Source organism: Anser cygnoides, chromosome 2, assembly GCF_040182565.1.
Source record: "Anser cygnoides isolate HZ-2024a breed goose chromosome 2, Taihu_goose_T2T_genome, whole genome shotgun sequence".
Classification (NCBI taxonomy): domain Eukaryota; kingdom Metazoa; phylum Chordata; class Aves; order Anseriformes; family Anatidae; genus Anser; species Anser cygnoides.
This window is the reverse complement of record NC_089874.1, coordinates 7401732-7428669: the sequence shown is the minus strand read 5'-3', so window position 1 is coordinate 7428669 and position 26938 is coordinate 7401732. Positions and strand designations below refer to the sequence as shown.

Here is a 26938-nt window from a genome sequence, read left to right as displayed (position 1 = left end):
TCCCAGCTTTCTGGAAAGAACAGGGAAGTATTTTCAAGTTTTTACCGCTGAAGATACTTTTTGTTCTTGTGCCCACACATATCTGGTAAGAACTATGCCTCTGCCTCCTGTAAACGCTCTTTTAGCTGACATACTGTATTATGGATACTGTTGGAAAAGAAAGTAAAAAAGCAGACTCTTCTTGAAGCCTATTTGTTTTTTATTTTTGTTCTTCATTTGCAGGACTGACAAAAATTGCACAATACTTGAAATGAGTGTATCTTTCCACTGCTTTTGCATGTAATCTGCTATTTTAAAATTTTCTTGACTTTATCTGTCTAACTTGCAGGCCTCTATATGCAACTCAAAATCACTAACTATTATGTCTGGCTAATAACCAGAAATCCTGAATCACAATCAGTAAGGAGAAAATTAGATGCTTTATAGGGCTTTGTCCATTTCTTCTGTGATTCTTCAGTACTATGAAAAGTTCTGGGGTTGAACAGTGTCATTCCTGTTAATGGATTTTTGTGTGTGTGTGTGTGTATAGAAAGAAATATGAAAAAATAGATATGATTTATCTCAGGAGGTGCCCTAATCACTGGAAGGGTCTCCTGGCTCTCAGAACCAACAGAGGTTGTGTGAACCTTGAAAAATCAGCTTCAAGGTCCTTTATCAAGCTGTTGTGGTTCAAAAAAGAAAATGCACTTTTTATATTTATGCCTAATCAGATCTCCCAGAGACTTACTTTCTATGCAGAGATGACATTGAGAGCACTGTTTCATTTTGCTCTTATACTATAGTGATGCAAATGAGAACCTGAGCAGGTTTACTCACCTGGCACTATAGTCTACAGTACAGTGCAGGCACTAATGTGAACCATGCAGTGTGGTTCAGAGCATATCAGCGTGTACTCTTATGATTTATTGCAGTTCTGTCTGTCCTTGTGGTGTCAGTACCACGGACTTTGTGGGCAACTTCGGAAGGACTAAGGCTATGGAGCAGAGAAGATGGGAGATGGTGGGGCAAGTGCTGCAGCTGGCAAAACAGGGATCCTCCTGCCAATCCTTGCACCAGTGCCACTGCCAGCCATGCCGTCACGCTCCGCGTACCTATTGCACGGGCCTGCTCATCTCAAATGAAAACTCTCGGGCCTTCTTGATACCCAGGACCAAGCTGCACAATTTCTTTAGATCTGCAACTGATACACTTTTATGGCGAAAACAAAGACAACAAAAAACAGAACCCTGCCCCTGCCTTTGGCTGTTTGGGGAGAAATTGTAGATCAGATTAAATTAGATAAGCAGCACAGAAAGTTCCTATGAAGCAGCTTCCCTCCTACTTCCTCTCCTCCACGCTATGGTCTGGGTAAGAAGACTTTTTTTGCTGAATCAGCGGGTGCGTCAGTGCAGCAGCTCCAGCCCAACAGACACAGCAGCGCAAATGATGTGAGCAAGAGGAGAGAGCTGTAGGGGCAGCACAGCTCAACCCAAACGCACAGCTTTAAAACAGCACTATGGGGTTTCAGGTGCTGGGACAGAATTTGTTTCGGTAACCAGTCGTGTACCAGAGGACATCTGACAGCCCAGAGTGCAAGCACAGGCACCTGACTGCGCAGTTTCTCTCCTTCAGCACAAAGACTTGGCAGCCTTTGTTGCAGTTATATTATCCCACTGGGGACCAGAAATTTCTTTCTCATTGACCTCATTGTCTCACCTTGCTCCAACCAGCTAAGCTTTCCTGGCAGGCTTGCAATTTTCCCTGCAAATTTCCCCACAGAAGACCATTTTAATTACAGTTTTGGTGCAAACAGTGCAATTTATCTGCAGGTATTTCCTCACGTTGACTATATTTCTGGAAACTCTTCCCTGCAGTGTGATGAGTGTCTGCAAGTAGCAGGTGAGTGCGTAAGGGCAGACAGATGTAGGAGTGTTTGTCCTCTCCTCTCTGGCCTCTGCAGAAGACTTATGCCTATAGTACTCCATTCCGCATCATGTTAATTACATTGTACTGTTGATTAAATTAAGGAGCCCTATGCAGCAGGGTCAGATTAAATCTAATAAATGTGTTGAATAGAAACTGAACAATCGACTTCATGCATGCTCAGGAAATTGAGCGGAAAGCTGGAGAACAGAGAAAAATGGAGGAAAATAGAGTTTTATTCTGTATTAAAATGTATGAGTGCTCGGTAATATTGCTAACAGAAAACTTGAACAAAGATTTAAAAACCACCAGCAACTCAGACGATTATCTCCATGCACCACTTTTTTCAGACACTTTTTCACTTAAATATAAAGTCTTCAAAAAATCTCTCTATATTGCATATTAAATTTCAGCACAACGGTTAGCTAGCTAGATGGTATTTTAATTATGGCAACTACAGTCGATACAACCAAGATTTAAAGTGAAGTTTTATGGTTATTTTATAAACTTAGGAATGTACTGTGGCAATGTATAATGGCGAAATCGATTCAACCTGCATTTAAGGAATAACTACAGCAAGTTGTCTGATGGTGGTAGACCAAAACCCATGGGCTGTTTGTGCAGAGTTGCAGGTAAGGCTTGCCAACGTGGAGCACTCACACCGTACCAGGGAGGGACAAAATGGATGGGGTGTTTGTGATCCTCTTCTGCTGCCCGTCTCGAGGATGCATGAAACCTTTAAGTACTTAGGGTCATATCCTTGAAGTTATTTAGGTGTCCATTAGTCTGTGAAATTAGTAATTTGGATGCTTACCAGTCTCGGAAAACATGGTTGTCAGCAGTCAAACTAACAGGATTTAACATGGGAGAAATAACTTGAACTCTCATTAGAAGTATTCACAATATTGCTTGTTCATATGATGAATAAATTATTCTTTTTGTCCACTAAGGTTAAAAAAAAAAGCAAGGAAAGCAGAACCATGATGCCTCACTGTTTGAAATAATTGGTAATTCCTTTATTTTATGGCAGGGTGTTATTAACACTTGATTTTATGGAGAGTCAAGCTACTGAAGCCTAGCAACTGTAGGAGAATTTTGGCTTTGGTTCTTTAAAGTGTGTCTCTAATCCTCAGAGCTGCAATTAAAAGTTTAAAGGAGTTTCAGAGGCTGTATTTGTGATCTTAGAGGATAAAATGAGAAAAATAAGAATAACCGCACATTGTAATATTATTAAAATTAAAAATGCACTCAGGGTAATATTATAATGGAGGGGGAAAGGTGATTCATGATGTTTTTTAGGTTTGGGAGTTTTGTAATACTGCCTTTATGCTACTTCCTGAACCCTTTTTCACATTTTCCACCATTATTTATATAAATAATCTGCAAGAAAAGGAATGAGTTGATATTTAAAATGCTACATGTGTAAAATCAGAGATAATATTGTAGGAAACAATTCTGTATAAACAGCGGAATAAATTATATTTGTGGCAGATTTTATTCCACCTCAGATGCCTGTTAATTTAAGAAAGAACACCCAAGAAGTCTGCTCACTTATAGTACGTAGTGCTAAAATCCTTCTAAAGAAATTCTACCATTTTTCCTTTTTTTTTTTTTTTAAAACTTTCAAGAACATAATAGCAATGGAAAATGTCGCAACAGTTTTTTGCTAGAAGCGTGTTTATTAGTAACTTTCTCAGTGTTCATTCAAGGGATGATTTAGTTGTTCCTATATCCCCCTGCAGAAGCAGGGGGGATATATAAGTGTTTATAACTTTATAGAAGTGTTGTGGGAAAGTGGGTTACAGACCCCCCGGCTTCTCTGGGGGTCTCGCAGCCTGCCCCAGACACAGTTTACTCCTTGGGGGAATTCTGCTGCCCCCTTCCACCTGCCATTAATATCCCTCTATGATCCAGTGACAACGTTGTTAACCCCTGCAGTGTCATTTCTGGATCCGCTTCCTTCTAGGACATGAAGTAGGAATCTATGGGGCATTTATATATAACTTTAAAGTAGGGGCTTCGTATTTTTGTATTTGAAGCTGTATGCTTTTATAAAAGTGGCTCCAGATCTTATACCCAAATTCGCTTTGTATCTGTTAATTCCTGAGACTTCCCTAAGGAGGGAAGTAAATCTGAACTCGTGTGTATCTTCAAGATAGCCATCACATTCCTGGTGGTGGTGGTTTTATTTCAGGAGATAAGAAGACTTGCATGGAAAACACTTCCCCTTCTCCCCTCGGTGCTTGTAAATCATTATTTTATAGAATCCTGTACGATTTGTTAGCAGGAACCGAGGTGTAGACTGTGGGGATACACACGCGCACAGCTGGGAGCCCGGTGAAAATCTGGGTTTAAATGCTGCGATCGGAGGTGTGTGGCTGTGCCAGGGCAGGCTTGGCAGGGCTTTACACCTCGGGCACCCGCAAAACGGGACGCTCAAGGGGAGCAGTGTCACTTCTGACAGGAAAACCCCTATCTTGATCCGGAATGCGTGCCGGTTTCTACACGTACGAAAGCCTCTTGATTGGTTTTAAGGCAAAGACCCCTCGCTCTTGCAGGATTTGCCGTCGGAAACCCTCGGCCCCCGCAGAGCTGGGAGCGGAGGCGGCAGGGCCGTGGCGAGAGCCGCCAGGCGAGGCGGCGGCGTCCCGCTCCCCGACCCTGCGAGGCGGGCACGGCTTTGCCGGGGGGCTGCCACCCGCCTCCTGCTCTCGGCTGATTTGGGCGTCTGAAGGCTTTTTGGGGAGGGAGGCAGAGGATAAACCACGCGTCCAGGAGCCGGCTGGGGCCCTGCTGCCTCAGGCGCCGGCTGGCTGGCGGCAGCCCCGGCCCGTGGCCGCGGGGGAGCGGTGTCGGCCGGGGGCTGCGGGCGCTGGTGGCGTTGGGGTTTTATTTCTCCTTCTTCTTCTTTAGGGGAGGGAGCCCGGGGTTTGATTTCTCGCAGGGAGAGCGCGGCCGGGCTGCGAGAAGGGAAGGAAACTTTCTTAACCCCTTAACCTCCCCCCCCCCCCCCCCCCCCCCCCGCAGGATGCTCCGGATATTTTTGAAAGGGCGGAAGAGTGAGAAAGCGAGCAGCGCGCCCAGGGGCATCTCCTGCTCCTGAGAAGGTCCCCCTGACACCTCGCTTCTGGGATTAAAGGCTGGGGCTGGAGAAACTCCTCCCCTTCCCTCCGCTTCTTCTCCCCCCCCCCCCCCCCCCCCCCCCCTCCTATTTCCTAAGGCCATTAAAAAAAAAAAAAAAAAAAAGAGGGAAAAAAAAAAAATAATTAAGGAGCCTGGAGTAACCGCGGCCGGTGGGGTAGGGGACGAGCAGCTTTCCTCTGCGGATCCATCGCCCGGCACCACGCCGGGGTGCAGGGATGGGGAGCACTGCCATGGACACCAAGAAGAAAGATGCCTCCAGCAGCAGCAGCAGCAGCAGCAGGAAAAGCTCCAGCCAGAAGAAACTCATGCTGCGAGTGCACATCCCCGTAAGTGGCTCCCTGCTCTTCCTCCCCTTCGGCGGCCGGCCGTGCCTTGGGCACCGGGGCGCGGCTTCCTCTGAGCCTCCCCGCGGCTGGAGAGGCAGGGAAAGGGGGTTCCGGCTGCTTACACCGAGGGCTGGAGGTGTTGGGGTGCGACAGGCGAGCCCTCCGCCTTTGGGTTGGGCTGGAGCAAGGTGTGTGTGTGTGGGGGGGGGTCCCGTGGGGTCCCGCCTGCAGCGAGTGGCACCAGCAGCGAGGGTAACCCAGCTGTGGGATCGCTCCTCGGAGCGTGGCTCAGGGAGAAGCCCGCTCACCCCCCGACGCGGGGCCCGGCAGCGCCGGCTTTGGCTCCGGGAACTGTCCGTGCCTCGCGGCTGAAGCGCGGCGCTTAACCCGGCGCTGCCGGGGCTCGAAACCAGCCGGCGGCTGAGTTTCCCAGGGCTCGGGAGCCCGGAGTTTGACACGAGCAGTTGCGTTTGTTGCTGGGAGGGCAGGGACGGTGGCACCGCCGCGGTGGAGCAGGCAAGGGAGCCGCGCAGCCTGCGCACTGCCCAAGTTTTGTTTTGCGCGGTCGCGTAAACCAGGCGAGAAGCTGTAGCGTGTAGACACCAACTAACCTCACACCGAAAGTTTCGCTCTGCTCCCCGTGAGTACTCAGAGGCTGCCTTATTATCTGGGCCTTCAGAGTTCACATCTCTTTCAAAAGTTTGTTTGCTGCTTTTCTTTACTATTAGGACATTCTTGTTATCTCTGTAACTAGTTTCTCTGCTCTCAGTACCAACATCTTTTTGGTTCCAGTGCTTCTGGCAAAAAATGAAAAAAATAAAAAATGTCTGAGCCCCAATATCTTTTCCTGCGCAATCTGTTTTTCTTTTATCTCATTATATAAAAGTGGGAAACAGTCCTACACAAGTCTCTGCCAGGCCACCAGGGAGCGAAGAAGATATTTCTAAGTTTTTTTCCTTTCTTTTAGAGGAGAATAAGAAGTCAAAGCGAATTTATTAGGTGTCTTGAGTGCGTGGAATAAAATGGAGGAGAAATCCATGGCTCTTCTGCACATTTCGTTTTTCTCTGGGGAGGAATGCAAGCCCAGGAGCCCAAGCCAAACTTCTGCTGAGCTGCGTGAGTGCGCTCGATCCTAGGAGAGCCGGGTCTGTTTCTGCTCACAGGGGTGTTGCCTGTGTGTTTGGGGCTGGAATTTTTAGGCAGCGATCTTTGCCACGTTACTGGCAGGGCTTCATAATAGGAGTGTAAAATACCGTGAAAATTAGCTTTACCAGGTCTGAGCGCCACTCACACTCCTTTTCCCTTTCCATCCTGCCTGCCGCCTTGCTGCGTTACCAGCTCTTACCACAGCCCCCTTCCTCTGATTCAGTCTAGCCAGGACCTGCTGTGCAGCTCTATCTCCACCTCTGCTCAGAGAAAATGCAGTTTCTGCCTGCTGAAGAGCCACAGGTAGCCTGGGAGATGCTGCGGTTGCTGCAGGATCTTACAGGATCTGTCTGGTGCTTATGAAATCAAACCAAGCACCAGACATCTCTGACCACACCAGTGCTTGGAGCAGTTTGCCCCACTTTATGGCTGTGAAGCTAAGGTGGAAAACAACGCTGAATAACTTGTTCACTGAACAGATGAAGGCTGATGCTCTCTCCTAATCACTTCCTTAAGCCTGTAGACAGCCTTTTGTCATGGGCGTCGCTTAGTTTTGTCTTGGATGGAACATCACTTGTACCAGACGATAATTCTTCATGTTCATTAATCATTTAGTTTCTTTGCTTTATAGTTTATCATCTAGATGGTGGTAGTTACTCAGCCACAAATGCCTGACACTGCACTGAAGTCCATGTGAGTTTTATTGTTCCCCCAGCTGGGAGCAATTCGAGACTTGGTAATGAACAAACACCTTTCATTTCTCCTTTCTACCCCCAAAATATGATCCTTTTGATTCATTTTGCATCATTTCAGTATTCCTGAAATGGGCTATCGGACCCAAATTCTTTCAGGTAGTACTCTCATTTTTGGTGGGTTTCTGTTATCTGGCAGTTTAAATATGACTGTGCTATAAGAAAGAACATTTTTGTCATTCTCCTCATTTGACAGTGGAATCTGCATTTGAAAAGGCCCATTTAGAGTGTTTTTTTTTCTCTTTCATAACGTTTTCTTGGCTGTTGTTTTGAAGCATCATTCCTATTATTTCAGTGGCGCCTGTCAGTGTAGCTGTAGTTGTCAAGGGAGCTTTCACCAGACAGTAATTTTTATTTTGTTCATCCTCTTCTTTGTTTTGCTGTGAGATCATGTTTATTGCTGAGACATGTAATTCTTGCTCATTGACATCTTCAAATTAGGAACTGAAAAGGTCTGAACAGGAAGAGAGAGCGGAGTCAATTCTGAAAGAGAGAGCAGTGGGCCAGAAAGGTGCTGGTGTGACGCAGGCTACCCTAAAACATATTTATTAATCGTGTGGAAATCCTGAATTAAAAAGTGATGATAAATATTGTGGGGGGGGAAAAAAAGGCGAATTGTGCAAAATATACTACATAATTGTATACATAACACATAATGGCTGGAAGACTGGGGAGTAATAGACATGTCTGAAAATAAAACTTGTATGCTTTTATTCCCTCTTTTTTTGTTGTTTTCTTTTGTTTTTGAATTGGCCTTGGATGGTGCGGAAAAAATATCAATTTAAGAAAGCTGTTTTTGTGTCTTGCAACACTCCAGGGCATTTCTCAGGTACATCTTTCTCAAGCAAGAGCATCAAAACATTATATAGAAAGTCTCGAAACACTCTATTTTTACCTTCTTTCTGTGCTGAATCTCCTTTGGGACAAGTCAGTGGTGCCCAACCTTTGCTTCTGGGAATAGTGGTTGACCACTTAGTTCCTGCTAGTTGGGTTTCCTAGCTCCTCTCAGCTTGTCATTCAGCAACCCAGAGAGAAGCAGGGGCCACCGTTTTCTGTTAGCATGGCAGGGAAGGATCTGCTAAATTGCCGGACTGATTGAACAACTTTTTGTATTATTTGTTGTTTTTTTTGTAAATGCACAACTGACAAACTAGTGATTTAGACGGACCGTAATGTGGTCGCAGGAGCCTTTGTGAGGTAGAGGTCGTATCAGCCTCTGTCTTTCCGAGCAGCATGTTCTGAGGGCTTGAAATTAGAGCTGCCTAAATGGAAATTTCTGGTCCAATACTCTTGAAATCTGCTACAGATTTGGATACAACTCTTTGCTCTCTAGATGCATCATGTCTGTAATATGAAGACATTAGCATTATAGAATTCCTTTTTAAGCCATTAGACGATAATGCTGCCACATTACTTTGAACATTTTAAAAACCCTGCTCTAAGATGGGTTGCAATTGTCTGCTGAGTAGGAGCTCGCAGTAGTGAGATCAGCGTGTTCTTCTGTCATCTTGCAAAATTGATCTGCTCTAATGCTAACGTTACCGTTGTAATCCTGTGTTGCTGCGGAAAAAAAGGAGAGATTCTGCTCCTGCTTGCTTTGAATTTCAGCTGGGATGATTCAGTCAGTGCCAGCAAAGTTGAGAGTGTTTACACTAGTGCAAATGAGAGCAGAACGTGTCTCAAGAGCTTCGCCATGGCAAGTGCCAAGCACCTGCTGCTCCCAGCAGGTGAGCATTACAGCACCTTGGCACTTCCTTGGATTGTACCCAAATATATCACAAGGTGACTTTTTATGCAAGAGAACAAAGAGATTTTTTTCACAATAAGGACAAAAATAACATCTGTAAATGAATGTGAAAACATCTTCTTTCAGCCTGGTGAAGTGGTTATTGCCTCTGACACTTCAGCCCTGACAGCAAAGCTGATGCATTGCAAGGAGGCTCTTGGAGACCACGATTCTTCCTTGTCAACATCACCCAAACATCTCTGCACTCTTGCCTATTTCATTGTCATCTGCCAAGCTTCTGAACACATTCCCCAACGTGCAAATTCATTGCTGCTTCCAGGCCTGTTATTATGTTGGGATGCCAGGCTGAAACATCAGATGGCTCAAATTTTTCTAACCCGATAGGTTACAACGCCGTCCTGACAGTTCGTGTTGGCTCAGGCTCTGCCCTTCCATCTTGCTCGCCACGCTTGCATAGTCATTAATGACTGCATGCCTAATAAGTCACTGTGAAATGATTTTGTTCTGGCACAGTTTTTGCAGGGTGCTTGTCTCCTGGTAATTGCTGGGTGGGCTGATGAGAACTGCACTTGAATCTAAGGAACACTTTAGAAAGCTGCACATGAGAAATAAGCAGGTCAGTTCTTTCAAAGATGAGGGAATCAGCTTCCAATTTGATCTAAGAATGAAAAAAAAAAGTTTGTTTTCTTGGGAAGAGGTGGTGAAGGGAGTCAAAGAGGAGAGAGAAAATTTTCCCTAATATTAAATCTGAGATTGTCCTTGCTCTCGCAGGGAGGACTCTAAGTTGTCCTGAGCTTCTGTGGCCTTGAATTTTATATTTGGATTCCTGCCTAGGGGGCTGATATCTTAAAGATCTGAAGAGGGCAACAGGTATTTGCTTAGGAGCTTTGAGATTGCACTTTGAATCTATCTGAAGGAAAGAATAACGGATTCATATTTGCAGTAACAGTAGCTGCCACTGTACTTAAAGAAGCTTTTAGTCTTTTTAGTTTTAAAGCATAAGGGAAACTGATCATCATCTTATTGAAAAGCACTGCTTCTTTGAAACATCACTTTTTCTGCTAGGAGATTCTACTCCTAAATTATCTCATCACCCTCCATTATTTATCCCTGTGAGCCCTGTGAGGTCTGTGGGTTTGCAGGAAAGTGAACTTCATTGGAGGAAGAAGTCATGAATGTGGAAGAAACCTTACAGAAATGTGGATTGTAAGATTTGGCTTCTTAGAAGGTTATTCACACCATGCTTGTACTGGGAACTACGGAAATAGAAGAAAATGTCATTCTCCTAGAGGGGCTGGGAGTGATGAGGAAAGTAAAGGTCTTTTGATGGTGAGAGTAAGACAAAGAGGAGTGAAATTAAGTTCATGAATTTGTTGTCCTTTGCCAAAGAGGATTCATGTAGTTAAGTGTTAAACTACCTTTAATAGTTCCCATCATGTAAGGTTAGTCACACTATTACTTAGAGAGCAGATGACATTGCACCATGTTGTGTCGACATCAGTGACTGCTCAAAATCTCAGCTTTTGAGATCGTTGTTTTCTTTCCCCATGTGCCAGTCCAAGGGTATGAGAAAACCAGCTACGTTCTTTCCTTCTCATGAATCATTTCCATTAATATCCTGCGGTTAATGCATGCCCACATTAGTACCTGGGAGGTTCCAGTGCCTATTCACAGACCTGCGAGGCTCAACTTAATGTAAAATCTCACCTGGGCACCACATTGCTTTCAAGGGACCTGCTCAGAGGTGACCAAAAGCAGAATTTGGCTCTGAAGACAGGGTTAAACAATCATTTTGTTGATGATGTATGGGCAGTGTAGGTTGGCATGACCCTGTGGTTGGCTCAACACAGCTAATGGGAAAAGAAAGAAGTAGAAAATAGTAGAAAGTCAAAACAGCATCAGCATGGTTGTTTGTAGACTGAGTTATGGGCATACATGGTGAGTGGAGACTTTTAATTTTCATTATTTTGAAGAAAAGCTGAATTTATATCAGAAAGTGTTCCATGTATAGGGAATAATGAAAGAGCAGAGTCAGTTCCAAGAGAAATGAAGAATAAGGCTGTCCGGCATAAAAATAACCCTTTCGTGGGCTACATTACCCTAAGCTGATCGTCAGGCTTCAACAATTAGCTTGCTTTCAGAACCTGCTCTAGTTGCAGAGGACTGCTGTTTCAGTTTTCTACTACACACAAGAGAAAGTGCTGTGGCCTGGCAAACAGGGAGAGTGCAAGTCTTCAAAGCCAAAAAGAAAAAGCAGCTTCAATGTATCTTGAATGGAGTATGTTTTGCGTGTGACTGAAAAGACGATCTTATGTATACACATAAATATAAGATACCATCAATAAAGATACAATATGTTTGGTGGTTTGGTGGTATAGGATAGTACTATGCTACTAGTGAATTACTAGAATTAGTAATTAGAATTAGAATTACGATTAGTAATTACAATTAGTAATTACAATTAGAATTACATTATTCTCATACTAGCAGTGAGTTGAAACAGTGGCGTATATGAAAATTTCTGCAGCAGACTGATTTTTCTTTGTATGGTTGCAGGAATTGGAATGTAATGCATCAATTTAATTTTTGCTTCTGTAATACTGCCTCGCAAACTGCTTGCATATAACTACATATGAAATCTTTAAAGCAGTAAATTACATTATGTAAGCGTGACTTAGTGGGCTGCATAGCAAATGCATTGCAGAATGTGTTTCATGGTTGTCATTTATATTACACACCGTGATTGTTCAGACCTTTTGGTCATTATTACACAGGGTGCTGATGATATTCTCTTCCAAAAACAGAACCTATGTCATAAGCTGAAGACTTAATCTATTTTTGCAATCAGGACGATAGAGCTACATACCCTTTTTAAGCCTCTGGAGAACACACTCATAGATCTGGAGTTTCATTAGGAGGAAATGTGTGCATTATAAGCATTATCTGCCATGTTATGAAACCTTTATCATCATTTATTCACAACAGGCATTGTGCAATTTGCAGTCAAGTTTTCACATTGGTAATGCTATCGGAACAATGAAAATAAAACACCCTGCTTCTGAGAGCTGCAGAAAGAAAAGCTATCACAGTGGCTAGAGTGCTGGCGTACAGCACTACAAAACACAGGATTTTCCTGCCTAGTTGTAGACTTCCTAATGGTCTTTGATGAATCACTGGTGTTCAGATCTGGTTTTTAGAAGCTATGAGCCTGTTGATTCCTTTAGAAAAGTTTGGATTTCTAACTCCATATTTTCTGTGGAGTTAGAAATCGATACCTGCTGAGCTGGATTAGGGGTAAAATTTGAAACCACGCATGAAGAAATACTGCAGTGAAGACAAGCTCTCCATTGAAAAGGTATAGTTGGTGATGTTGCCTTTCAAAGGTGTAACTACCAACAAGTATTTTGTACAGAATCATGGAAAAAATGAGGTCAGGAGACATCTCTGGATATTGTTTAGTCCAGTTCTGCAGCTGAGAGTAGAGTCACAGTGTGTTGCTCCTTGTTTTATCACGTTTTGGGTATCTCCAAGGATGAAGACCACACAGCTTCATTGGTCTGAAGGAATGCATTTGGGCAAGTGAAAGCTCATTGAGACTAAATATTGTTCAGCTGCTAGCCAGGCAAACTGAATAGCTCCGCAGTTGTTTGGATCCTGTCCCACAAGCATAATATTCATTTGGGAAGTGAAAATGGATTTGATCATGTAGCATAGAGGCTTCTGAGAAAAACATGCTCTAAGATGGGAGTGGAAACTGGAGGCACAATGTTCCCAAAAAGGCTTGTGGAAGAAGGGGAGAGTAAGGAAGAGACTAAAAAAGATGCTTAGTCAATGTTATCACAATACGTACGGAAGCTTGCCAGCTTCTCAGTAGAGCCTTGCATCTTCTGGAATGTGGTTTTCATCATGCCTTGTCATTCCTTTTGCATAAATTAATTAGAGGGGGATTTGCTGTTACGGAGTATTAATCAGGGCTTCTGTGTTGGAAGTATGATCTAAATCAAGAAGCATGAGGAAAGACAGTTCAAGAGCATGAAATCATCACCTAGTTATCTGAATGTCTATCTGATTTATTGCCTGAGGTTGGACAGAAGAGAGTCCTGGATGTAAGCTTTGCATTGATGAGTGGCTGAAGCATGAGAGCCACAAAGAATATTCCATGCATACAGTGCAAAATAATACTAGATTTTTGTGTCACATTTCCATTGTTTTAACATGGAGGCTGGTAAACTATGAACCACTTTCAATGTATTTTTTTTAAGTATCAGTATGCCACACCGAAACCCCTATGGGATGCTCATTCCATGCACAACCTAACGCTTTTGAGCTAGATATCCATGCACACATAGGATGCATATATTAGTAGAGACAAACTGAAGAATTTAAGGACCTGAAAGGTGTTATAGACTGGAGACATGAGAGGAAACAGTATTGTTCCTGCAGTACTGATTTTCAGGTAGATGTTTTGAGTTTAAGCAACTTTTCCCATGTTGTAGAGGAGTGTGGCAGTTGCACTCATGAACTCTTGAGACCTAGTTCATTTACCTTAACAATAACCCCATCCTTCTTCCTGTGGTATTTTTCACAGAAGAAACAGTGTACAAGCTCAGCCTAAGTCAGCAGTGACTGAAAGTATTTTTCCTTTTGTTTTTTGAAAATCTGTGTTAAGTGAAAGGATTCCAGTTTTTGTCTACCATCATTCTGTGTCCTAAAATAACAGTTAGTGCTCTTTTGACGGTCTGATCAGGAAAACCAAGGATTGAGGAGATTAGATATATAGAGAAGACTACATTAAATTCTAGCACGCAAAGTGACACATCAATGAGTGTGCCTACTTATCACACTCTCCATATGGTTCGTGTGGTTGTTGAAATTTGTGAAAGATTAGTCTTTTTTTGTCCTTTTTTTTTTTTTAATCTTTTCTGAATTGGTGTTGGCACATTAGGTGTAGAGTTCTTGAAACAGGGGATCTGCAGCCATTTAGTGCGTAGTCATCTATAAACTCAAGCAGATGGGCTTTGGAGCATCCCAAACAGCATTGTACCAACCTACAGCACCCTCCAAAGAGTTTGCAGGCATCCTGTCTCCATTCCTTCGATCTATTGACTTGTTCTTCCAGTTGCCACAGTTGGGCATTCCCCAATCCTGCTGCCAGCTACTGCAGGAGAGAGAATACCAGCATTGTCTCAAACTATTCTTCTTGGATACTCCCACCATTAATGCTACACCAGCTCTCTATTTTTTTTTGTGGGAAAATGGAGAGCTTCTGCCATTTGAAAAGTTGAGCCAACATTATTCATAAACATAAGATTTATAGTTGGAGATGAATGGGAGGTAAGAAATGTTACTCAGCTGTTCCCTTTGTCCTTTTATTTAGTTAGTTGATGTTAAAGGTAAATACTAATTTAATAGACTTCTTTTAGTTGGATAATGATTAATTATACATTTTCCTTTTTTTTTTAATGTTTTTGAGAATGACTATACGCAGCTCTAAGCTATGCAGAGGCAGGAGGGTACATGCCAACAATTCTCTTTATAAAGTAATACCAGTAATTAAAAAACTGCAATTACTTCAATTCCTTTTCCTTTATTGTGTACTTAAAGACTGTTGGCTCCTTTCACTGGAGCAGGCCTGTGGAGGCATCATCAGCTGGCATGCAAAAGCTGCTGTTAAATGAACTCTACTGATTTTTGATTGTAAAACACTGAAGACATGAAAAGAGGAAGCATGCCTTCCTTAGTCATGTACGGTAGGGGACTAGTCTCTATTACTTAGTAAGAGAATAATGTTGTTCACCTTTGGGTAATGCAGCATTCATCAGCTGTCCTGGTGGCCTCCAACCAACAGTTACCCAGGCAAAGCAAGCTGCTGTTTTCCAGTTTGGCTTTATTAATAGCCTACGTGCATCCCCCTGTCCTGTTGCAATGCTGAGTAAAACATGTTGTCTTAAAATGCTTTCTTCATTAGCCAGCATGTTTCATTTTCGTAGTGGACACCGACAGATAAAACAACTCAGCAGGTGAGCGGTAACTTGGTGAGCCCCAGTAACTCACTCACTTTTGATGGCCATCTGACTATAATCTGAGATCAAAAAAACCCTAGAACAACGGATTACTCAAATTACTTGAAATGCCATTCACAAGATTAATCCTAGAGAAAAAATACTAGGTGCTAAGAAGGCTAGTAGTTCAGAGAGATGGAGTTTTCAAAAGATTTTGGGCATGGTAGTTCCCTTTGCAGTATTTGAAGATCCTACTAGTTCATCTGCATCAGGAAGTCCTTAAGCACGTTTGAAAATCTAATTTTACATCTTTCAGGCTTTCAAAATGCCATTCTTCCCCTTCTGTTTTTTGTACGTGTATTACAAAACAAAAGCTCGTTTTCCTACTTTTTCCACTCCCAATTTATTTTCAGCTTTGAATGGGGAAAACATCCTCTTGCACCTGATAGCTAAACAACAACAACAAAAGAAAAGAAAAAAAAAGTCAGAAGCTTGCTTTTTTATGGAACAGAGATTGAATGTAATACCAAGAAGTAATCTGGGAAGAAATAAATAGCAGCCGTTCTCTTGATGATGAAAACTGAAACTAATACCAGTGCTTGGTGTGGTGCAATTCACTGTGATACAATAAAGTTGATGTACGAACTTAGGTTTGACAGAGTGACCAATTATTGCATATGATAAAGGCTTCCAAACTAAATTCCTTTCCTACCCCCTTTAACTTTTAAATGTAACTTGAGAAAAAGCTGCACTCATTTCAAAGCTGGGAGGATTTTTTATTTACATATTTTTAGCTGTGTTACCTTTTAAAACTTGTTGTGAACTACTGCAGGCATTTCATGTGTTCAGACTTACTGTGGATAGTTATTTCAAATTGACCCTTAAATAGACAAGTTTTAAAAGGAAAAGTATCTTTCACTGCCACGATCTGTGTCAACTTTTTGTCCGAAAGTTTATGAAACAGAGGTATTTGGGTTTAAAAGTGTTTGGATTTGCACAAGTTGGTGCCGATATTGCTTCACAGGCTGCTGTTTGTCAAGGTCACTGGAAAGAGATGAGAGAACACCTCAAGCTGTCAGAAGGTGATGGGGTAACCAACTCGAAATTTTTGTGTACATATCTGCTGCAAAACAGCTCATCGCCTTGACTGTTTTTGAGTTAAAGTAATGGAGTGAAGGGCACACGTGTAATTACCAAAGACTGTCAATACCAATGGCAGTGATCTGTGCGTGCATTTTAATGATGAGAGTTGGAACACACAGCCTGAGCATCTGGGGACATGCACGTGGGGATCACCTTCTCCCAGTAAAATCTTATTTCTGTGGACTCCAGCAACAAAATGAGAGGAAATACTAAGTATATACCCTAAGGAAACATCAGTTTTGAGATGAGAAATTGCTAAGAGTCCATTTCCAGAAAGCAATAGTTTACCCTTAATTTTGTTTTATGCCCCTGAAAGTTTTGTGTACTTGGCTGGGTTAATTTAAAAAATAGAATAACGTAAGGACACAAGTGCAGAGCCTGTGTACGTATGAAAGGAGGCTGCCCTGTGTGCAGCTGTTTACTACAAGCTGAATACATTCAGTGTGTATGTACAGGCTGGCAAATTGCTCATGTTCCAGTGAAATGAACTGTGATGGAAAATGCAATAGATATTGAATGATTTCAGAAAAAAAAAATCATTATGAATATGATTCTGCCCGATGTTAAAACATCTGGATTTAGTTTCTAGCTCTATGGAGATAATTTTCAATTTCATATCCTGTGTTTTAATGTCACAAAACAAATAGAACAGCTCACTGACTTTGTTTCTTGACCTTTTTGCTGTTTCTCTTTCTTCCTTTTTTTTTTTTCCTTGTCTCTCTCTCTCTCCTTTTTTTTTTTTTTTTTTTTGGATTTAAAACACTAAATAAATTAAAGGCCAATCACCTAGGACAACGTGGTAAAAGAGTAAGGGGTATTAATTTGTGTCCTGCTGCCCAGGATGGTTGTAACCTGGACTAACCTTCTTCTTTCTTTTCTCTGCTTCCCTGCATACAGCTGTTGCTGTAGAAGGCCTCCAAGTCATGTCATGTCAAATAATGCATGGTCTTCAGAGCTCACTGGGGGAGAGCAAAGTCTGGGAACAATGTGAGCAGGCACAGCCAGCCACTTCCACTAATTGTTGATGTGGACGATGGAATACAAAAGCAGAAGGAGGGAGGGGGGAATGGAAATGTGTCTTGGTGTGGAAACGGCTGCGTAAAAACAAATATGCCTGGGCTTGCTCATTGGGAATGTACTTGTTGCACAGGAGAACTCCCACAACAGGAATCCTCTGCTTTACTCTGCCCTTGCCAGGTTATTTTAGAAGGTTTCTTTTTTAGTTATTTACCTGTGGAGGCTTTTTTGGTTATTTGGGGATGTGGACGGTAACAGGTAGTGACAATTTACTGCTGAGCTAACCTGAAATCATGTTAATTTTTGGTTCTAGTTATCAGGCTACTAAATATTGCAAATGTGAATTTTAAGTTAATTAATTTTAATGTAACATGCTAGTGGCATTTTGGATATATTCTGCTAAAGCACAGTCAAATATCTCAGGGAATCTCATTTGTACTGTGTCCTCTAACTCAAGGCAGGCTGCAGTGCTTTGCAGATGAATTGCACACAACAAATAAAATAGAATAAAATTATATAGATGAGATTTTTACTCATAATAATAATAATAAAAAGGAATAAAAAACAGAATTTCCTCTCCAGAATTGTTGCAATGAAATGTCTAAACTGCATTTTCCTTAAACCCTGAAAAAAATCAGGTAAATACAGTGATGGAGGGATGACCATTTGCTAGGATGAGCTACAAAATGAAACATCTATCCTATAGGATTGTTGCTATAGAAAATAATGAAAAACAGAAAATGAAATTGGGAAAGTCATATTCATACAGAAAAATGAGTAAATTTCTACTTTACTACGCAGTGGAATTTAGCTACACAGCCCTGTGCGTTCTTCATCATCTCGTGGAGATGAAAAGGCTCTTTACATCAAGGAAACACGAAACGCAAGTGATACACAGGGCACTTGCATGTTCATCTGTTCCTGAATCATCATCATACTTATGCAGAAAAGTAGCTATTTTTGCAGTAAAATGCAACAGCTGCAATTAGTAATCGACGCAATTGGTAAAAATCCAAATGCTTACTTTATCCATTTACTACATGAATTGCAAAGTCTAAATCTGAACCAAGAGCTATTATGGAGGCAAGAGAAAAGGGAATAGTGAGCAGAAACACCAATTTGTTGATTGTATAATGGACCTGTCATTAGTAAATTGATTATGCCAGTGCCATTTCTTTTTCTTCAAGACAGATATTGCTCCTACCAGAGCTGATGATCTTGAAAAGCAGTCTGATTATGCCATAGTGCATTTTAAATGGAAAATTATAATAGAGTTAAGGAAGATGGAAAACTATTGACCGGTAGAAATATGATTGCTGTTAGCATTGCAGAAAAGAGAGAATGTAGAAAGATATGATGGTTTATCCAAAGAGATAGATTTATCTCTTTTTAGTGAAAATTATTTAAATTAAGTGCTGTGAAAGTTAGCATGAGGACAGCCCTAAAGACTGAACATGGCTCAGAGCACAAATCAAGTCCATCATATAAAATTCCTCACAACAATTCATTGTGGCACTTCTGTTTTGACAGGCAGGATTGGTCTTTAAGCAATTACCACTGAAGATATTTATCGTCATAGTGAGGAAATCCGACTTCCTGGCACTGGGTTGGGAACTTCATTTCTTAGTGATCTCCTAAACATTTTTGCTGACTAAGACTGATTTTGAACCTGTTGCCAAAAGATAGCTTTTCAGTCTTCTTGCCAGTCTTCCAGTTTTCACATCAGATTTCCCTTTAATATGTGTCCCTGTTTTTGTAATCCAGTTATTTCCAAACGCCATCGTACCCTTTGGAAAAAAAATAGTAATTCCTTAGCAGTATCCTCCCAGCCAAAAGCACTAACTGCTATTTCTAGATACAGTTTCTAAAAAAACCCACCACAATCATAAAATACAAGCACCACAAAAATCAGTCTTGCAGTTACAAGTTGTGTCTTTATTGAAAGGATTTTTTCATTTTCTTTGCATCCCTGAGACAACGGTAGACTTTAGGGATGAATGTCAGGTTTTTCAGAACATCTGAGGACCTTGGCTACCTAAGGGTAGGCTACTTAATGCTAAGAATGCTACAATGCTCCTTCTATTTCATGGAGGATATTCACAATTAGCATTTTAGGGGATTTAAAGGATTTTTTTTTGGCCTGAGTGGTCTGTTCAGTGGTGAGCAAGGAGTGGCTGAACGTCCTGGAGGATTTCCAGCTGTATGGGCTGCTCACCACTAGATATACTGGGCCTGACTCTGGCGTTACCTGCCTTGGTGGGAGTGTTTTCCATGCCACCTCTGGAACTGCTATAGTCAACGGGGTCAGGGCTGGAGGCACTATTTCTGCTCAAAATGAAATTATTAAGGTTTTGTTATGGCTCTCTTGCAGGTCAGAGGGATGGGAGAGGGAACCACCTCAGCTTGTGAGTGCTCTTATAGCCGGTATAAATGAGAAACGTATGGTGCATTGATAAATGCCTTGTTAATAAATACCAAAAAATATATATATTTTTCAATTTTACAAGAATGCAATTTGACAAACATCTAAATTTCTTCTGGATATTCGACTGAGAGCTTTCTCTCCTTGCAGACAATTTTCATATCACTGTTTACCACAAGTCTGAGTGCATCATTTAGAAGGACTGTGCAAAATGGATGGTCTAAGACACCTCTTATGGAGACAGATGAGAGAAATTCAGGTAGAGTGGTAATATGTGGCTAATGCTATGATTCACTCTCTCCACTATTCCGATTATGTTCCAACTGTAATTCTGAAGCTGTGGTTTCTTCCAGTGGTCTAAATGGGGAGGCAGGTAAGAGGCTGAACTCATTGTGAGCCAGAAACCTAAAATATCTCTGTGAGTATTGGCAAAGTGCACAGACCAGAATAGATACATTCAGCCTTTCTCTTTCACCTCCGCATTATAGAGACAAAGTACAAAAAGCCCATACAGAATTCTGACCGACCATATTTTGTTTAAGTAGATGCCTGGTGACAGTATGGACCAAAGACATTTATAAGGCTAAATCATGTACTTTCTATGGAGTTTTAAGTCATTTAAATTAAGTATGCCTCGGTGAATAGGCTGAAGATCCGTAAATTGAAGCAGTTTTATGTATGTTTTCATAATATATGCTTTTTTATGTGCAGTACTTATACTTGACTAGATGTTTTATGTTGGAATCCTCATAGTGATTTAGTTAATGTTGTTTCCTTTTCTGAAAATCATGTCAGAGTTTATCATGATTTATTTAATAGAAAAAAAAAGTTCTTTTATCTGTCCCTATTTGAACATAAGGCTGGTTCTGAGGAAAGCTTGACTTTTCTGAGAAGCTTCTAAAAGTTCTGAAGAAAAATACTTCATTTCCATCTGGCAACTAATTAAAAATAAGCCTTAAGAAGTTCGTATTTCCTTACTAGGACAATCTGTTATTCAGGCTTTTCAGCACTGCTGTCCATGAGCCTGGCTGTATGTCATGTTACCAAACTGCTCAGAAGAGGAGTTTCCACCCATAATACCAGTGGAGACATGGGACTTATGTCCAGGGGCTGGAGTTCTTTGTCTGGCACACTGGTTGGGCTACACGGGAGGTAATAACTTTGGGAAGGAAACATATATATTCTAGCAATAGCCATAATGTTTTCTTGTTCTTGACTTTTTATTGTTGCAAAATTATAAGTAAAGCAACTGTGACTGCACAACATATTTGTATATTTTATGTACAATGGCAAAGTAGAGCAAGTATGAACGTGCATCTTGGTTTAAGTCTTTTCCAAGTAGATGTATTCATTAAGCTGCCCATAGAAATTCAGTCAAACATAAACTCAGCTATTGCGGGTAATTCATTAACAGATTCATCTGAAACTTTGTCCAAAGCTTTAGTTTCTGAATCAGGTCATGAACGTCTCATTTCCTCAACAACCCAAAAATACACAGTCGATCTGGTGCTTGAAGCCAAGTCTAGCTGGACTCCGAGCAGCAGGGCAACCTCCTAACCACAAGCTCGCTTTATCTTGGATCCAGCTGTGCTTCTCCTTCCATATGTCGGGACTGCAGAGGAAAAGGATATCCCTGTAGTATGAAGCATGGCAGTCTTGACCCTAACACCCTGACGACTTTGTTCTTGATCTTGAGGGGAGCATATAGCCCAGACTGCACTGACCTTGGGTGTACATGGAGTAAACTCGGGGACTGTTGTAAGCCTTCTCATATGAAAAGCTCTAAAGTGCTTTAAAAATTCTATTTTGCCATTTATGACTGACATTTATATAGTTCTGGGACAGAGAGCTCTAGGTGTTTCGCTGGTACTTAGCAGTTCTGGGAAAACTTTTTCCAGGAATTCAGGAAAATTACTTCATCAGGCGTATCTGACAGGGAGCAATTTTATCACCTAAAAATGCAAATTGTGGAACAGAGTTTGGAGTAAAAATTTGTTTTCTAAAGGGAATGTGTCATGAGATCTTGAATGGTTACAAGTGTTTTATTTCTCTGTATATAGAAACATATGGTTATGTTCATTCCAGGCCTCTCCAGCATTTTGGCTGCCAGCACTGTGCTGCCTTCCTGGTTTGGAGGGCAGCGTAATTCCTAGTGAACCATCAGTAATAGCAATACCCTAATTATGCTGAACCTGAAATTTCACCAATCACCTGACTGTCAGCTCTCAGGTATTTGCAAGATCCTGATATTCACCAGTCTCATCTTATTATCCATATGCTATTCAGTGTATTGTCTGTAGATCATAGCTCTTATCAGACAACTGTACCCTCTAATATCAGCTTTCTGTGCGCTCCAGTTTTCACTTATACGTTAAACACAGGGAGATCTGCTTTATTTGAACTTGCCAAAGAAGTGGACTCTTGGAGGGTGTCCAGGTTTTTATTGATGGGGTATTTGATCCAAATATTTGTTTTAAAACTCTCCTGAAAAGAAAGCCTGGTGTTAGAGCCAACATAACATAATAACCCTAATGGACTGCCCTCCTCTGTATTCTTCCTTCTGCACGTTTGGCAGAAATGTATGAGTTAATACCCAAATTGCCTGGAAGTATCATTATTTCTGATTTAAAGCCTGGAAAGCAAGAATATAAAAGGTAACTTGCCCAAGTCCATAGCAAGATGGAAAGTAGAGCTTATAGGCTCCCTAGTCTTGTACATTAGCTAAAACATCATGCTTAAAGCCAGATTGATCTAGGTAAATCAGCACTGGCAGATGTCTTGGCCCACACTAGTCCTGATCCCGCGCTGACTCTGTATGGAGCTTTTCATCTGTAAGATCAACAGTAATGAGCCTCCCTTTGGCTGCAGAAATTTACCTGTGATGAAGTACATAGGAGTTGCCAGACTCCTATGTAAATAGATTTACTGCCTTCGGTTGGGGATGATGTCAATTTGACCCAGTCGAAGCAGAATCAGATAGCACTGTGAGCCTATGGCTCCCCATAAAACATCCATTCTCTGCCATTCATTGTTGTTAATGATGGATAATGTTGTTGCTGATGGAAATAAGCCAGTTTTAAATCAGGAGTGGGAAAGTAGAGCCTTGCCTTAAACTGAGCACAGCTGCTCTTTTGTTACTCGAGTTGTGCACAAGGGCGAGCAGGGTTTTGGCATGCTCTTGGCTCCATAAAAGCTCTGCTGAGGGAGCAGCGGAAGTTACTCCCACTATTTTAAAAGCCAGGTCACCAGACTCCCAAAGTTACAGCAGCTGATGCCTCTGGAGAGCCGTCTGTTCCCTAAGCCCTAGGGAGAGCTGAGGAAGAGCGTATGCTGCGAAAGACTCCCTCACCGTGGGAACCGTGGTTTGAACCTGGAAAGACGGTGACAAATCAGCTCAGCATTCTGCTACTGAGGGTCTGCTTTTCATATATAAGACAAAAGCAGTCTTCCGGGTGGCTGAGACAGGTGAAAGTAGGGACAGGGACCATGGTGGTGGCTGGTCAATGCTTAAAGTGAAAAAGAACAGTGTTGGTACATTTGCTTTCTAAACCATTTTGAGGAAGCCTTTTTTTCTTCTCTTTCTCTATCCTATTTCAGTTTTAATTTCACTTTTTAAACTTTCCCTTCCTCTTTTTGAGCTTCTCTTTCAAGTCTAGCTAAAAATATAATATTTCAGATGTGAAAAAAAAATATCTTTCATGTGTTTGCTTGTTTTTCTAAGCTATTCATTAGGTTTGCAGAGATCGTTTCTGTTTGTTGGTTGATTTAGATAAGTCGGATCGTCTTGATTCCACTTTGGAGTCATCATCCAACTCCTCACCAAACCTTGGGGCATTTCAGACCCTTGTGTAAGCGGATGATCTGTTTTTATGTGTAGTATCCCATGTTTGTGACATATATATGCATAGGGGTGTGTCTGCACACACCCCTATTTCCATGCGTACTTTTGCATTTAATCCACGTGGCACATCTGATGTGAGGTTTCCGAGAAGGACATGCAGCAAGGACTTCTTACAACAGGCTTCGCATGTTTTGATGTAGGTCTAGCAAAAGAATGTGGTTGGCATACTCTGAACGCTGAAATGGTGTCTCTCTGAGACACGTGGTCACATGTTGCATACCAGTCTCTTTCCAAATCTGGAAAATGGTCCAGAATTAACTTTCTGAATCATCCTATATTTTTTATGATGACTCTCACATCATACGTAGAATGACTTTTCTTTCCAGATGTCAGTAGCCTTTTCAGATCTTCTATTCATTGGATATCTTGGCTGCTTCTGTTCTGCAGATCTACCAGCTAAGGGGTCTCCACAACTGCTTAAACCTGGAAAAACTACTAGAAATAATTACCACATCTTTTCCTTCTCGTTGTAGTATATGTACAAAACAAGAAGCCTTCTTTTAACCTGCCATTTATTTCCATTTCCTGCTCCTGTAGGAAAATACTGTAGGCAGCCCCATCATAACTTCCTTGTAAGAAACTCCATCAGTCTGCAGAGCAGTTACGTTTTTTGTCCCCGTTGCTCTTGCTAGAATGTTGCTCCAGAATTTCAGTCTTTCCATTCCTAATTTCCAACCCAAGTTTATTCACAATCTGTTTCCATCTGACGATTGCACCCACAAAGTGTCCTTTATCTCTCTTCTCCCTCAGTGGTGTTTGTCCACCGTATGTAACTTTGGAGCGCGATCGCACACGCTCTCAGCTGTCGACTGCAAAGCTGAGCAAGCCAATCTCTTTTAGTCACGTCCCGTAAGAGAGCCTCCGTTCTGCTCGTCATCAAAATAGTCTGTCGGTGCACCTGTTCCCAACTGAATTAACCTTTCCTGAGCACAGACGACCAGAGCTGTACACATTATTCCAGATGAGTTTTCACAGTGCTAATACATATATCTTATTAAAGCTTTTTATCTGCTCTGAAGGCTTCCTGACACGCTCTGTAACCACAGGTGCTCTATCCATAGCAGCATTACAATGATAGCTCCTTGTTAACCTTTAGAGACTGCTACACTTCAGATCATCTCTACCCAGCTGCTAAATTCTCAGGTTTTTAGACAAAATTATAGTCCATAAGAACATGAATTCAGGGAATAAACTAAATTCATTAAATCAAATTAATAAAATTAGCCTTGATTCTTTTCCTTCACTCAGTAATGTTATCCAGTCCTTCCAGTGAGCTACTCTGGTGCTTCTGCTAGTGAGTGAGCCTGGTAGCTTCGTATCATCACCAGGCTGTCTGCCTCAGCTTAAAATATTTTGAGGGGACTCTTGAGCTAAAATGAACAAAACTATTTCCAAAACAGTGGCAGAGAAAAAAACAAAAACAAAAACAAAAAAACTATGTTGTTCATCTGGGTTTTAAAAAACCGCTTCTTTGCACTAGGGACTTGAAATTCCTAGCTCTCCTCCATGCTGCCTGGTGTGTCAGCAGGAAGGAGCACAGGAGAGGGCTAACAAAGAGGGGTTCACCATCTACAAACTAAATCTTGGAAGAACATACTAAGAAATTGAGGTCTCTTCCACAATTATCTGGCTTAGCATTAGGCCAGAGTTGGGTGGAGTCTCACAGAGACACCCAAAGATGGATCTGTGCTACCCTGTGAGATTTCAAGGTCTTAGTGAAAATGATAGATCTTTTTAATTTAATATATGTATATTAATATGACAAGTCGTTTAATTTTCTAACTTTACCTTTTTTTCATTCAGGTTTTAGCTAAAACTTGACAAAATATAGATCACTAGAACAGGGCTTACATTTGCAAAGTGTTTGTATAGCATTTGCTATAGGTTGTATAGCATATAGACTTCTTGTTGCAGAAGTACAAATGAAAATAGATCCATTCAGTGCAGGAAGATGACTTCATTACTTTACCAAATTGCTAAAGATAAGACAGAATTAAGCACATTTAGTTAGGACTACTTTTGTCATCTTTGCAGCAGTAGTAGCTGTCTATATCTTTACCTTTACAGTAGAGTCATTTGTGCAAGCAAATGGGCTTGGTGGTGTGGCTGAAACAACATGATCCCTGAAGCTGAGCCTTCTTATACTTTGGTCTACCTCTGTTTAGGGCAACCCGACTTTCAAGCATGGTATACTGAAGGGCTATGTAGTTCTTGAGAGAATCTGAGCTCATCTGGAGTAGAAGTTGCTCAGACTCTGCTTCAAGATCTTCATCAGCTTGCTTGACAGACTGATAATGCTTGGGGTAATTCCAAGAGCTTTTTCTTCTCTTTCTGCTACATTTTATAAACTTTTCTGGTGTCCTATTTCCCTTTTTATTTCCACTTTTCCTTTTCTTTTTTGTTACTTGTTTTCTCCCGTCTGTTTGAAGGGTATGAACCGTACTTTTTCAGTGGGGATATTGAAGGAAAATAAAAGGTTAATATAAGTTCTGGGCAAATAATGATTTGTTTCCAACAGTGCTACCAGCTGAATTCGCTTTCAGCTGCATTGTGTGCTGAAAACTGATGACTTACAATTGGCTTAAGCTGACAGCGAGGCTGGAGCAGCTGTTGTGTTGCAGAACAGCAGAAACTTGCAGAAATAACTCTTTTCCTTAAAGCTGAAAAAGAGTGGTGTTTGCTCCCCCACCCCTTCCCATGTAAGCAGGTGTTCTGAAGGTTTTCCTGAGAATTTAGATTCCCGCTGAGAAAGCAGCAAGATTTCAAGAACAAAGCTGTTTGCACACGTGTAAGCTAATGTAGTGAAATATTTAAGTGATCTCTTTGGTAATGTTTATGCTTTAGTAAGGATTTGTGTGTGTGTGTGTGTGTGCGTGTGGATTTAGCACTTCCGAAACAGTTGCTGGTTTCCAGCCCTGTAGTGGTGGGTTTATCCAGAGAGCAAATACCACCTAGAGCCTGGCCTGGCATCGCCTTTGTCTCGGCTGCCAATCCAGACCCCCTTGAGAGGATGCTGAGTGTCCATTTCAATGCCTCTTCAGCCCACAACCACCCTGAAAGGGCTCGAGAAGTTATGCTTCTCTGAAAACTGCGATGCTTTTATGTTGCAGACTTTGGGCCTTTTGAATTTCAACCAAGTAGAAATTCACCTCATGGCTGTGAAGGTGATTTACGAGGCCGTTTTCTGGGAGGGCTGTGCCAAGGAAATTGTCTCTCTGTGGTTGGTGCTTGTCAAGAGAAGCCGGTTGCTGCTCTCGTGACCATTATTCCTACCAGCTCCTCTTCCTGCTGTGCTGCCCCTATGACCAACGTACTTCTACCAGAGAGGATTTTCTTCTGGGCAAAAGTGTTTTTATAAAGGCACCTGGAGTCTTTTCACCTAGCAATGGTGCTGCTGCTTCCCCTGGGGCTGCAGTGTGTACCCTGACATGCGTCA

At 41.7% G+C, this 26938-nt stretch overlaps 1 protein-coding gene across 1 annotated transcript in view; it reads left to right on the top strand.

Moving 5' to 3' along the window:
• Positions 1-5147: 5147 nt before the first annotated feature.
• The window catches only part of PRKAG2 (protein kinase AMP-activated non-catalytic subunit gamma 2), a 216295-nt gene continuing 194504 nt past the window's right edge, over positions 5148-26938 (top strand). The window contains exon 1 of the mRNA XM_048062404.2: positions 5148-5372. Coding sequence (XP_047918361.2) covers positions 5262-5372 — 111 coding nt within the window. The 5' untranslated portion in view covers positions 5148-5261. The remainder of the gene's footprint in view (positions 5373-26938) is intronic.